The sequence below is a fragment of the Sprattus sprattus genome (genome assembly GCF_963457725.1).
Source record: "Sprattus sprattus genome assembly, chromosome: 13".
Classification (NCBI taxonomy): domain Eukaryota; kingdom Metazoa; phylum Chordata; class Actinopteri; order Clupeiformes; family Clupeidae; genus Sprattus; species Sprattus sprattus.
Window position 1 is genome coordinate 32,938,208 of NC_137911.1, and position 15,000 is coordinate 32,953,207.

General features: G+C 53.8%; 1 protein-coding gene across 1 annotated transcript in view; it reads left to right on the top strand.

The window, feature by feature from the left end:
• The window catches only part of syne2b (spectrin repeat containing, nuclear envelope 2b), a 188,621-nt gene that overhangs the window by 74,792 nt on the left and 98,829 nt on the right, over positions 1-15,000 (top strand). The window contains 13 exon segments of the mRNA XM_080850419.1: positions 1-3,056; positions 3,538-3,714; positions 5,449-5,604; positions 5,945-6,237; positions 6,632-6,788; positions 7,195-7,518; positions 7,697-8,128; positions 8,704-9,165; positions 10,305-10,703; positions 11,678-11,980; positions 12,579-12,916; positions 14,040-14,184; positions 14,619-14,819. The exon segment at positions 1-3,056 is cut by the window's left edge and continues 256 nt beyond it. Coding sequence (XP_080706545.1) covers positions 1-3,056; positions 3,538-3,714; positions 5,449-5,604; positions 5,945-6,237; positions 6,632-6,788; positions 7,195-7,518; positions 7,697-8,128; positions 8,704-9,165; positions 10,305-10,703; positions 11,678-11,980; positions 12,579-12,916; positions 14,040-14,184; positions 14,619-14,819 — 6,443 coding nt within the window.

Genomic DNA, 15,000 nt, shown 5'->3' on the forward strand with positions numbered 1-15,000 from the left:
CTCTCCTGAGGGAGATGCACGAGGAGATGCAGGCGTCTGGAGCCGCCGCCGCTGCCACTGCTGCCCAGCTGAGGAGGGCCGGGACCCACGACAGAACACACACACCTGACACAGACAGGACACACACACCTGAGGCAGTGACCCATGACAGAACACTCACACCCTACGCAGACAGGACACACACACCTGACGCAGACAGAAGGACGACTGCCCCTTCGGCCGAGGCAGAGACGAGTCGAGGTGACGGGGAGTGGAGGATGATCCCCATCAGAGTGGAGGAGGAGAAGCGGCGGGCGGAGGAGGATGGCACGCGGCGGGCGGAGGAGGATGGCACGCGGCGGGCGGAGGAGGATGGCACGCGGCCAGCCATGACAGGAGACCTCAGTGGGTTCGAGGCTTCGTCTGCAGAGGCCGCCAGGGAATCCCCGAAGCCCAAGAAGAGAGTGGCCTCCCTTATCCTGGACGAGGACACCATTCACATTCAGAGCTTCGAGACGTTGGACACTGGCAGCAGTGACATCACCAGTGACATCACACGCCTGGTGTATGCTGGGACGGCGGGTTACGACACCAGAGCTGCTGCATCGGTGGAGGAGCCCGTCACAGAGACGAGGGTGAGTCCTCCAGAGGAGGAGCCACATGTGGAGGGGCTGGGTGGAGAGGTTTCCCCCACCAGGACCCGGGCTGAGGCTGAGCCAGTGGAGCGAGAGTCTGCCCGCATGGCACAGGCCCAAACTCCGCCAGCCTCACCCACCGAAGCTGGCACGGCCGCAGGAGCACACGCTGGCGCTGTCGGAGCCTGGACGAGCGACAATGGCCCGAGTGAACTACGCCGAGAGATAGACCACTGGACCCGGGGGAACGGACCGCGGGAGACCCAGCAGCGCTACATCGTCCTGGAGCAACCTGCAGAGCAGCTTGGTCGAGTGCTGGGCGCTTGGCAACCAGACGTCATCATCACCGGACCGCCCAGCCCAGCCGAGGTGCAACCAGTGAGTCTCCCGGGGGCGCTACAGCGGGAGGACAGAGGAAGTGACGAGGGACAGACAGGGCACGAGGTACACTCACCAACGAGGGACGATGCCTGTGGAGTCCAGGAAGAACTCCAAGAGGAAACGGCCAAACCGGCTCCACCCTCTCGAAGGATGAAAGGTCGGACAGAGGCTGAGCAGAGAGAAACAGGAGTGTGTGCTGAGACTGTACCCCCTCACCACCAGGGGGCAGCAACCCCACCCTCACAAACACATGAAGAACATCCAGATGCTGTTAGTCAAGTGGAGAAGGAGGCGGTCCAGCCAGCTCCACCAATGAGGAGGCGCAAAGACAAGCCAGATGCTGATCCACCAATGAGGAGAGAGAAGCCAGATGCTGATGTCAGTAGTCAGGTCAGTTTGGGACCTCCAGGGGAGAAGGAGGCGGTCATGCCAACTCCACCAATGAGGAGAGAGAAGCCAGATGCTGAGTCTGTAAGTCAAGTCAGCTCTGAAATCCTGACAGACAGCGGGAGCCAGCCAATCAGCTCTGAGATCCTGACAATCCAGCCGACCCCGCCCACAAGGAGACGCAAGGAGAAGGCTGATTCTGATCGACTCAGTCAGCTCAGCCTCGACCCCCAGCTGGACAACACTGTGCTGCTGAGAAGGCAGAGGGAGACGGCAGGAGATCAGATCATCCTTGGTGGTTCTACTGGTTCTAGTACCGGTCCATCTGAAGGTGGTTCCACTACCGGTCCATCTGAAGGTCCACCAGCACCACCAACCAGACACCGCAAATCCAAGATAGAGAGTGATCAGATAAGCCTGGGTGGTTTCGAGGTTCCACCGACTCCACCTTCAAGAAGGCGTAAGGAAAGGGCTGAGGAAGATCAGATAAGTCTGGGAGGTTCTTCTGTCGGTTCTCCCGACGTTCTGCCAACACCACCAAGCAGAAGACGCAAATCCCAAGTAGAAGGCGATCAGATCAGCCTGGGTGGGTTTGAGGTTCTTCCCACTCCACCGACCAGAAGGCGTAAGGAAAAGGTAGACGAGGATCAGATAAGTCTGGCCGGTTCTATTGCCGGTTCTTCTGTCGGTTCTCCTGACGTTCTGCCAACACTACCAAGCAGAAGACGCAAATCCCAAGTAGAGAGTGATCGTATCAGCCTGGGTGGGTTTGAGGTTCTTCCCACTCCACCGACCAGAAGGCGTAAGGAAAAGGTAGAAGAGGATCAGATAAGTCTGGCCGGTTCTATAGCCAGTTCCCTTGAAGTTCTACCCACACCACCAAGTAGACGACGCAGGTCACAGATAGAGGCGGATAGGAGGTCTGTGTGTCTGGATGCTCTGCTGGAGAAACCAGAGGTCCAACCCACCCCACCTGCCAGGAGAAAGAAGGACAGAACACAAGAGGATAAATCCCTGAGCAGTGAAGCACCACAACCACAAGAGGGCAGTGAAGCACCACAACCACAAGAGGGCAGTGAAGCACCACAACCAGACGCAGGACCAGCAGACTCAGCTGTCAAGCCAACCCGGCCAGCAAGAGGAAAGGCTGGAGGTGACAAGGCAGTGACTGCTGCCAAACCTGAGACACAGGAAGTGATGGACAAACGCTCAATGACACAAGAGACAGAGGAAGTGATGTCACAGGAGACAGAGGAAGTGGTGGACAAACGCTCCATTACACAGGAGACAGAGGAGGTGATGTTACAGAAGACAGAGGAAGTGATGTCACAGGAGACAGAGGAAGTGATGGACAAACGCTCCATGCTAGAGGAGGCTGAGGGTGAGAGAGAGGCAGCCCTCAGGGAGGCTCATTCCATGACTACCCCTGCCAGGCGGGAGAAAGACCCAGCTGAAGAGGAGAAACCCTTACTCCCTACGGACGAGAAACCGCCTCCACCAATCAGACACAAGGAGAAGACAGAGCCCTCACCAGTGTCGGCCAATCGGAAAGCAGAGCAGGCACAACCCAAACCAATCAGCAAGCCAGAAGAAAAGGAGGGGAGTGTTAAACATCAGGCAGCGGTGGTGCAGGCAACCGTTGCCGTGGAGAAAGAACCCTCACAGAGCCTTAAGGTAACCCTGAAGAGGGCTGGCCTGTTGTCATGATTGTGTTCCTGACAGCATGAGTGTGTTCCTGTTGTCATGACAGCATGAGTGTGTTGCTGACATCATGAGTGTGTTCCTGTTGTCATGACAGCATGGGTGTGTTGCTGACATCATGAGTGTGTTCCTGTTGTCATGACAGCATGAGAGTTTTTCTGTTGTTCCTGGCAGCATGAGAGTCAGCTGCAGTCTGTGAGGCTAAACAAGCATGGCTACTAGGACTCAGAGTGGAACTCTGCATGAGACTCCGAGTGGAACCCTGCATGGGTTCTAGAACTCAGAGTGGAACTCTGCATGGGTAATAGGTACTAGGAGTGGGTATATCCCTAACACAAGGCTTGGGACGAATGCCTAATTTGTCCATGAATTGAAGTCAATTTTGACTGGCTGACTCTGGTCAGTGATGTCATCCTAATGTTGTCCAGATTTTGAGTGCTGCGTTCTCCTCCAGCTGCAGGAGCGGAGCCGAGAGGAGCAGCGAGAGGTGCAGTTATCTGCTCTGCAGCAAGCAGAGCGCCTCCTACAGGAGGAGGAGAGCAATGACGAGCCTCTCGGCCCCAACATGGAGGACCTCTTCACTCAGATCAGCCAGCTGACAGAGGACGGGTCCAGCACCCTCCCCACTGAGGTAACCTCTCTGACCCCTGACCTCTCTGTTTAAATACCCTACCCCCCTTCCCCCTCCCCACTGAGGTAACCTCTCTGACCCCTGACCTCTCTGTTTAAATACCCTACCCCCCTTCCCCCTTCCCCACTGAGGTAACCTCTCTGACCCCTGACCTCTCTGTTTAAATACCCTACCCCCCTTCCCCCTCCCCACTGAGGTAACCACCCTATCCCCTGACCTCTCTGTTTAAATACCCTACCCCCCTTCCCCCTCCCCACTGAGGTAACCTCTCTGACCCCTGACCTCTCTGTTTAAATACCCTACCCCCCTTCCCCCTCCCCACTGAGGTAACCTCTCTGACCCCTGACCTCTCTGTTTAAATACCCTACCCCCCTTCCCCCTTCCCTACTGAGGTAACCTCTCTGACCCCTGACCTCTCTGTTTAAATACCCTACCCCCCTTCCCCCTCCCCACTGAGGTAACCACCCTAACCCTACCTACCTGCCCCCTCTGACCTCTGACCTCTCTGTTTAAATACCCTCCCCACTGAGGTAACCTACCTGCCCTTGCTGCCCTGTTGTTAAATACTCTCTCCTCTCTCCTCCCTGCCCTGTTAAATACTCTCTCCTCTCTCCTCCCTGCCCTGTTGTTAAATACTCTCTCCTCTCTCCTCCCTGCCCTGTTGTTAAATACTCTCTCCTCTCTCCTCTCCTCTCTGCCCTGTTGTTAAATACTCCCTCCTCTCTGCCCTGTTGTTAAATACTCTCTCCTCTCTCCTTTCTGCCCTGTTGTTAAATACTCTCTCCTCTCTCCTCTCTCCTCCCTGCCCTGTTAAATACTCTCTCCTCTCTCCTTTCTGCCCTGTTGTTAAATACTCTCTCCTCTCTCCTCTCTCCTCCCTGCCCTGTTAAATACTCTCTCCTCTCTCCTCTCTGCCCTGTTGTTAAATACTCTCTCCTCTCTCCTCTCTGCCCTGTTGTTAAATACTCCCTCCTCTCTGCCCTGTTGTTAAATACTCTCTCCTCTCTCCTTTCTGCCCTGTTGTTAAATACTCTCTCCTCTCTCCTCTCTCCTCTCTGCCCTGTTGTTAAATACTCTCTCCTCTCTCCTCTCTGCCCTGTTGTTAAATACTCTCTCCTTTCTGCCCTGTTGTTAAATACTCTCTCCTCTCTCCTCTCTCCTCTCTGCCCTGTTGTTAAATACTCTCTCCTCTCTCCTCTCTCCTCCCTGCCCTGTTAAATACTCTCTCCTCTCTCCTCTCTGCCCTGTTGTTAAATACTCTCTCCTCTCTCCTCTCTGCCCTGTTGTTAAATACTCTCTCCTCTCTCCTCTCTCCTCCCTGCCCTGTTAAATACTCTCTCCTCTCTCCTCTCCTCTCTGCCCTGTTAAATACTCTCTCCTCTCTCCTCCCTCCTCTCTCCTCTCTGCCCTGTTGTTAAATACTCTCTCCTCTCTCCTCTCGGCCCTGTTGTTAAATCCTCTCTCCTCTCTCCTCTCTCCTCTCTGCCCTGTTGTTAAATACTCTCTCCTCTCTCCTCTCTGCCCTGTTGTTAAATCCTCTCTCCTCTATCCTCTCTCCTCTCTCATCTCTCATCTCTGCCCTGTTGTTAAATACTCTCTCCTCTCTCCTCTCTGCCCTGTTGTTAAATACTTTATCCTGTCTCCTCTCTCCTCTCTGCCCTGTTGTTAAATACTTTATCCTGTCTCCTCTCTCCTCTCTGCCCTGTTGTTAAATACTCTCTCCTGTCTCCGCAGGGTAAGGTGTACAGGGACCCGACGGCTAGTCTGGACTTGTCTCTGCGTGATCAGGACTGTCGTCTCACGCGGCTCGTGCTCAGGGTGCTCACCTGCCAGACCCAACCAGCCGAGCTCAGCACAGAGAGCATGAGGCTGCAGGTGGAGGAGGCAGAGGTGAGGCTTACACACTCACACACACACACACACACACACTTACACACTCACACGTAAATTAAGTTTATTATGTGAATTATGCTGTGTTAATTGTGTTATTTATGTTAATTGTGTTAATTATGTTAATCAAGTGAATTATGTTAGTTATGTTCATTGTGTTAATTGTGTGAATTGTGTTCATCACGTTTATTATGGTATGGCAGTCACATGTTTAATTCATTTGAGCAATTCATTAAGTGAATTAGGTGAATTATGTTTATTGAGTAAATTAATTACGTTTATTCTGTAAGCTAAGTTGATTATCTTAATGATGTTAATTAAGTACATTATGGCTCTGCAGGAATGTAAGCGCAGTGCACAGAGGGAGATCTCAGCCCTCTCTCAGGCCCTTCATGCTAGCGCTAGCGGTGACGCTAACGGCGGAGGTCACGACCTTGAGGCGGAGCAGGAAGGTCACGACCTTGAGGCGGAGGCGGAGCTGGAGGGCCAATGGACGGCTGCCCTGTGGGACGCGTCGGCCGTCGTGCACTCCAAGGAGACGGAGCTGGGGCTGGTGGCCGACTACAGCCGGCAGACACAGATCGCCACAGAGACGCTGGAGAGACTACAGGCCGAACTCCAGAACCTCCAGACGTGAGTGTTACACGGACCTTTCATCTCTAGAACCCTAACCCTAACCCTACAACTCCAGAACCTCCTGAAGGCGATGCGTCTGATTATATCACTAACGATGTAAACTTAATGACCTCCGACATCTGCAGGACGCCCCATGAGAGCAGCTGATTATATTACTAACGATGTAAACTTAATGACCTCCGACATCTGCAGGACGCCCCATGAGAGCAGCTGATTATATTACTAACGATGTAAACTTAATGACCTGACGTCTGATTATATTACTAACGATGTAAACTTAATCACCTGACTGCAGGACGCCCCATGAGAGCAGCTTCCTGGAGGCGATGCGTCTGATTATATTACTAACAATGTAAACTCTGACCTCTGACCCCTCCCCTGACCCCTGCAGGACGCCCCACGAGAGCAGCTTCCTGGAGGCGATGCGTCTGCAGGCGTTCCTGAGGAGCATGGAGCAGGAGCGGTGCATTCTGGGAGAGCTGCTGAGGACGCTGTCCAACCTGTCGCCAAGCCTGAGCGAGCCGGAGCGGGCGTCCTCACACACCCAGGTGAACACACACACACACACAAATACACACACGCACACACACACACACACACACACCCAGGTGAACATTCACCATACACACACACACACTCACTCACACACTCATACACACACACCCAGGTGAACACTTACCACACACACACTCCCATACACAGACACCCTGGTGAACAAGAATAATTAGTAACAATTGAAACATGGTTAGATTAATAACCATTTTAACATGATTAGATTAATATCAATTTAAAGGTGATTATATTAATAACACACACACTCCCAGGTGAACACACTGCAGACGGAGTGGCAGACACTGGAGTGTGCGGCGGAGAGAGGACAGGATTAATAACTAACCCTAACCCTAACCCTTACCCTAACCCTCTGACCTCTAACCTCTGCCCTCTGACACCCAGGTGACCGCGCTGCAGTCGGAGTGGCAGACTTTGGAGCGCGCGGCAGAGCGGACCCAGCAGCACGTGCAGAACTTCTCCCGTGAGAGCGCCCTCTTGCTGCAGGAGGCCAACGGGCTGCTGGAGCACCTGCGGACCCTCCAGAGGGCGCTGGACCCCGCCCCCCCCTCCCCCCCGCCCCCCTGGGACCCCAAGAGCGCCCGCGAGGCCATGCTCCTCCACGCCGAGCTGGCCGCCGCACGCCAGCACCACACACACCTGCAGCACAGTGCAGAGAGCATGGCCCACAGCGCCCTCTGGAGGACGGAGGCCAGCAGTGTGGAGCAGGTATCTCTCACACACACACACACACTCACACACACACACACACGCACGCACACACACACACACACACACACACACACATACACACCTCTGTGTGTTAACCAGTGTGTGATGTTGACATGTGTGTGTGTGTGTGTGTGTGTGTGTGTGTGTGTGTGTGTGTGTGTGTGTGATGATTCAGGCGCTGCAGGCTGTAAGGGACCAGCTGGAGCTGCTGGAGGAGATGCTGGATGCCCAGACGCCCCGCAGCAGCAACCCCACCATGGCCAAGATCGTCACGGTGATCACAGACGCCCAGTCTTGGGCCAAACAGACGGAGAGCGACATCGAGGGCCGCCGCCACAAGGTGGCGCTGTTGCCTGAGGAGGTGCATCGACAGATCAAGGAGCTGAAGCGTCTACAGGGGGAGATGGGGTCCAAGCAGACGCAGCTGGAGGCTCTGGTGGAGGAGGTGACGGAGCTGGCCCCGGAGCTGGACCAGGAGGACGTTCCCATGGTGACCGCCTCCCTGCGCGTGCTGGAGGGCCTGTCCCAGAGCACGGCCGAGAAGCTGACCGAGGCGCTGAGAGAGATGGAGGCGGCGCTGCAGACGCGCGAGAAGCTGTCGGAGCAGGTGGGGAACGTGGACACACACACACACACACATTCACACACACACACACACACACACCACACACACACACACACACACACACACACACACACACACACACACACATCGTGGTCTTGTGGGTGTCTGTGGGATGGAAGCCTATGTTTGACCGTTTGTGTATGTGTCTGTGTACCTGACTGAGTCACACACACACCAGAGCTGACCACACTATGTTTGACCGTGTGTGTGTGCTCTCTCTCTCTCTCTCTCTGACGGAGCAAGTGGCGGGCCTGGGTGGAGGCACACACACACTCTCACACACACACACACACTATGTTTGACCGTGTGTGTGTGCTCTCTCTCTCTCTCTCTCTGACGGAGCAAGTGGCAGACGTGGACTCCTGGGTGGAGGCACACACACACTCTCACACACACACACACACACACACACACTATGTTTGACCGTGTGTATGTGCTCTCTCTCTCTCTCTGTGGGAGCAGGTGGCGGGCCTGGGTGGAGGCACACACACACTCACACACACACACACTATGTTTGACCGTGTGTGTGTGCTCTCTCTCTCTCTCTGTGAGAGCAGGTGGCTGACGTGGACTCCTGGGTTGAGGCGCAGCTGCAGAGGGAGGCCCTGCGCAGGACCGATGACCGCAGCCTGGGGGCGCTAGAGCTGGAGAAGCGAGCGCAGCAGCTGACGCTCGTCCTGGAGGAGGCGGAGAAGATGGCCGCCATGTCGGAGGCGCTCCTGATGACGAGCCGAGACATGGCCGCGGAGCTCAGCATCGCAGAGAACACCCTCCTCCACGACAAGCTGCTGCGCCTCCGCGAGGACGTGAGGCGTGTGGCGGCGTACGAGAGGGCCTGCAGCGTCGCCGTGGAGACCCTCCTGAGGGCGCGGGCCGAGGGCGGGAGGAGCCTGGCCGCCGTGGAGAAGAGCCTGAGGCAGATGCTGCTCGACCTGAAGCAGCAGAGGTTCCCCGTCACCAGGGAGTCCCTGGCAACCATAGAACCCTTCAGACACACCATCATGGAACACAAGTGCCAGGTGTGTGTCTTCTTCTCCAATCAGCCAATCAGAGCTGACTACACCACACTGATCTCCAATCAGAGCTGACTACACCACACTGATCTCCAATCAGAGCTGACTACACCACACTGACCTCCAATCAGCCAATCAGAGCTGACTACACCACACTGACCTCAAATCAGCCAATCAGAGCTGACTACACCACACTGATCTCCAATCAGCCAATCAGAGCTGACTACACCACACTGACCTCAAATCAGCCAATCAGAGCTGACTACACCACACTGATCTCCAATCAGCCAATCAGAGCTGACTACACCACAATGATCTCCAATCAGAGCTGACTACACCACACTGACCTCCAATCAGCCAATCAGAGCTGACTACACCACACTGACCTCCAATCAGCCAATCAGAGCTGACTTCACCACACTGATCTCCAATCAGAGCTGACTACACCACACTGACCTCCAATCAGCCAATCAGAGCTGACTACACCACAATGATCTCCAATTATCCAATCAGAGCTGACTACACCACACTGACCTCCAATCAGCCAATCAGAGCTGACTACACCACACTGATCTCCAATTATCCAATCAGAGCTGACTACACCACACTGACCTCCAATCAGAGCTGACTTCACCACACTGATCTCCAATCAGTTGGTTTAGGGAGGAAAATGCAAGTACGAAGTTTTGTTGTAACAAGATAAGTTTTACTTGATAGATTATGACATAAATATACAGCAGTGGTTAACAGGTTTTGGAGTCAACCACCCGCTGGAGAATCTAGAGTTCTGGTGAGTCATCAGAATAAACAAATCTTATAGTCCCTCCTCACTGATGTCATTCCTGGGCCCCACGTGGTAAGAGGTGGTCATGGGATCTGTGACATGTTTTGTCTCTTACACCCTGTTCTCAGCAATAAGACATAAAGTGTGTGTGAAGTCTCTGCACCTCTGCTTCTCAGGGACTAGCTGAACATGTTAAAAGCTTCTCTAGCGAGTGGCCTGACCCTACCAGGCCTGCTTTTTTCTAAACTCTGGTCTCTGCAAGAAAGCTTAGAGACAGCTGTATTGTATTGTACTTATTCTACCAATAAACCTGAAGTGAATTATTTATAATAAATATAATAATAATAATATAATCTTCCAGGTGGAGCAGGTGCAGCCGTGCCCAGAGGAGAGGCGGCGCGAGCTGCTGGCCGTCATCGCCGAGGTTCACCACAAGATGGCAGCGCTGGACCACAAGGCCACGGAGCACGAGCGCTACCTGGCCTACCGGCAGCTGGTGGAGGACCTGAAGGAAAGCATGGAGGCGTGGGTGCAGCTGACGCGGGACGAGAGCTTGAGCCCAGAGCAACGGTACCAGCGCTGCCAGGCGGTTCTGGCCCAGACGCCCCTGCTGAAGCTGCTGTGTGACGAGACGGGGGAGGAGCTACAGGCCGTGACCCCTGACCTCTACCCGACCCAGCTCACCGCCGAGAGGCAGCGGCTCCGCCTCCTGCTGGACGCCCTCAACACCTGGGAGATGACCGCGCACAACAACCTGCAGGTACACACACACACACACACACACACACACACACACATACACACACACACACACACACACACACACACACACCGCCCTCAACACCTGGGAGATGACCGCCCACAACAACCTGCAGGTATACACACACACACACACACACCGCCCTCAACACCTGGGAGATGACCGCCCACAACAACCTGCAGGTATACACACACACACACACACACCGCCCTCAACACCTGGGAGATGACCGCCCACAACAACCTGCAGGTATACACACACACACACACACACCGCCCTCAACACCTGGGAGATGACAGCCCACAACAACCTGCAGGTACACACACACACACACACACACACACACACACACACACACACACACACCCTAGACGCCCTCAACACCTGGGAGATGACCGCCCACAACAACCTGCAGGTGCACACACACAAACCACACACACACACACACACACACACACACACAGGTGTGTGTGAGGTGTGTGTGTGTAACGTGAGTGTGTGAGGTGTGTGTGTGAGGTGTGTAAAGTGAGTGTGTGTGTGTCTTGCAGATTCTGGAGTGGGAGCAGCTGAAGGGGGTGTGAGGTGTGTGTGAGGTGTGTGTGTGTGGTGTATACGTGAGTGTGTGTGCTTCTCTGCAGTTCCTGGAGTGGGAGCAGCTAAAGGGGGTTTGAGGTGTGTGTGTGTGGTGTGTAAAGTGAGTGTGTGTGCTTCTCTGCAGATCCTGGAGTGGGATCAGTTGAAGGGGGTGTGAGGTGTGTGTGAGGTGTGTGTGTGTGGTGTGTACGTGAGTGTGTGTGCTTCTCTGCAGATCCTGGAGTGGGATCAGTTGAAGGGGGTGTGTGGTGTGTAACGTGAGTGTGTGTGCTTCTCTGTGTGTAGATCCTGGAGTGGGAGCAGTTGAAGGGGGCGTGAGGTGTGTGTGAGGTGTGTGTGTGTGTGTGTGGTGTAACGTGAGTGTGTGTGCTTCTCTGCAGATCCTGGAGTGGGAGCAGTTGAAGGGGGTGCACTACCCGTCCGAGTGCCGTGTGGTGATGCGTCTCCTGCGGGAGGCCAACCGGCGGCTGGAGGCTCCCGACGTTCCGGCGCTCCCTCTCAGGCAGGAGGAGGTGGACCGGGAGCGGAGGAGGTGCCTGGCGCTCCGGAAGAGCGTGGAGAGTCGGGTGCGTGTGCTGGACGTCCTGGAGCACAAGAAGGGACTCAGCGCCGAGGAGAAGAACCAGAAGAGCCGCGTGCTCAGAGTCAAGAGCCTGGTGCTCAACAAGTGTGACACGCGCATGGTGAGTGTGTGTGTGAGGTGTGTGTGTGTGAGTGTGTGACACGTGCATGGTGAGTGTGTGTTGTCATGGACGCAGCAGTATGACACGTGCATGGTGAGTGTGTGTTGTCATGGACGCAGCACACTGTGTTGGTAAGCAACAGGTAACATAAAGAACGGTATAGTTAATTGAGCTACTGATACATCTCGGATAAGACTTTTGTAATTGTAACTGCACTTTATGTGTCTAAACTATGATGAAGTGATTTGGATTCATGTGGTGATCAATGGCAATTCATGTGACTGTGATGAATTTAATTTGAGTTCATCGAAGGCAAAGTGTTTGTTCTTACTGTGATGCTCTTGTGTAGGAGAGTTTATGACAGGAAAAGTGTATGGTTGTGTGTGTGTGTGTGTGTGTGTGTGTGTGAAACTGACTTGTTCCTCATCGCGGGTGTGTGTGTGTGTGTGTGTGTGTGTGTGTGTGTGTGTGTGTGTGTGTGTGTGTGTGTGTGTGTGTGTGTGTGTGTGTGTGTGTGTGTGTGTGTGTGTGTGTGTGTGTGTGTGTGTGTGTGTGTGTGTGTTTGTAACTGACCTGTTCCTCATCATCGTGTGTGTAGGAGAGTCTATCGCGGGCGAGGAGGGCCCTGAGGAGCTACGTGGCGGGGGTCACCTCGGCGGTCCTGTTCCTCCAGAAGGCGGAGACGTCCCTGCTGCCCTCGCTGGCGTCTGCCCGCTCCTCGTGCTCCCAGCGTCTGAAGGACGTGCAGCAGGCTCTGGCCTCCCTAACCCTAGACTTCCACACGCACGTGTCCCAGCTCCAGGCCCTCGCCCCCCACGCCCCCTGCTTCTCCCCAGAGGAGGTGCAGCGTCTGCAGGGGAGCGTGGTCAGCCGGCTCCTGGTGCTTCTGGCCGTCCTCCAGGCACAGGCCCAGCTCAGGACCGAGACTCTGGAGGGGTGAGTTTACTCTACACACACCTCACAAACACCTCACACACCTTACACACACCTCACAAACACCTCACACACCTTACACACACCTCACACACACTTCACACACCTCTCACACACACCTGACACACACCTCCCACATGCCTCACACACGATATGTTGCATAAGTGTAGAGTTTAAGGGCAGTAAAGGGAGAATATGTAGCATAAGTGTAGAGTTTAAGGGCAGTCAAGGGAGAATATGTAGCATAAGTGTAGAGTTTAAGGGCAGTAAAGGGAGAATATGTAGCATAAGTGTAGAGTTTAAGGGCAGTAAAGGGAGAATATGTAGCATAAGTGTAGAGTTTAAGGGCAGTAAAGGGAGAATATGTAGCATAAGTGTAGAGTTTAAGGGCAGTAAAGGGAGAATATGTAGCATAAGTGTAGAGTTTAAGGGCAGTCAAGGGAGAATATGTAGCATAAGTGTAGAGTTTAAGGGCAGTAAAGGGAGAATATGTAGCATAAGTGTAGAGTTTAAGGGCAGTCAAGGGAGAATATGTAGCATAAGTGTAGAGTTTAAGGGCAGTAAAGGGAGAATATGTAGCATAAGAAGAGAACTGACCTCCCTAAAACTAGGTGTAGGATGTTTTGATTGAGTTAGGGTAGTGATGTCACTGGGTGAGACAGTATTTCATGACGGTGCATAATTGTAATTTAGTTAAACAAACAATTAAACAATTAAGCAGCAAAGTAGTTCAAACTGTCATCAAGGCGGCTAGCAGTAAGGCAGCTAACCGTAGGGCAGCTAACAGTCAGTGTTACTGTACAATATGAATAACCTTGGGTGATGCTGCACCTGCATTTCATGGCATTGTCAATTAGCAGCATGTGGATTTCTTTGGTGGAAGTCTTTGGCCTATAGACGCATTTAAAGGGCAATTTATGTGGATTCTTGTTGAAACGTAAGTGTGTGAGTGTGTGTGCAAGTGAGTGGGAGTGTGTGAGAGTGTGTGTGTGAGTGTGTGTGTGAGTGTGAGTGTGCGTGTGCGTGTGCGTGTGCGTGTGCGTGTGCGTGTGCGTGTGCGTGTGAGTGTGAGTGTGAGTGTGTGAGTGTGAGTGTACTCAATGGCTATGTGATCCTCCTCCATCAGGTGTGTGGAGCGTCAGAAGGCGGTGCGTAAGAGCTACGAGGAGATCTGTCAGCGTGTGAGAGACTCAGAGACGGCCCTATCAGAGAGCACCGCCCAGATGATCACAACACAGAAGGACTGTGACACACAGAGAGACACACTCAAGGTACACACACACACACACACACACACACACACACACACACACACACACACACACACACACACATACACACCGCCCAGATGATCACAACACAGAAGGACTGCGATACACAGAGAGAAACACTCAAGGTACACACACACACACACACACACACACACACACACACACACACACACACACACACACACACATACACACCGCCCAGATGATCACAACACAGAAGGACTGCGATACACAGAGAGAAACACTCAAGGTACACACACACACACACACACACACACACACACACACATAGTGACAAACTCAAGGTACACACACACACACACACATAGGGACTTTCTCAAGGTACACACACACAAACACACATAGGGACTAACTCAAGGTACACACACACATTCTTGTAATAACACATTTTCAAACTGTGTCGTTGTGTCCAGGCCCTGGTGGAGGAGGCGGGGTCTCTGCCTCACGCGCTGGAGGAGCTGAGAGAGTGGTGTCCTGTGCAGGGTTGCCGTAGCAACCGAGAGGAGGCTGTGAGCGCCCTCTGGGGGCAGGTGGCCAGATTGCAGCGCTGCACCCGAGACCTGAGCGCACGCTCCCAGATCAGAGCCACCGAGTGGAGAGACGTCACCAGGAGTGTGAGTCACACACACACACACACACCTCACACACACCCACCTCACACACACACACACACACACACACACACACACACACACACACACACACACACCTCACACACACGCTCCCAGATCAGAGCCACCGAGTGGAGAGACGTCACCAGGAGTGTGAGTCACACACACACACACACACACACAC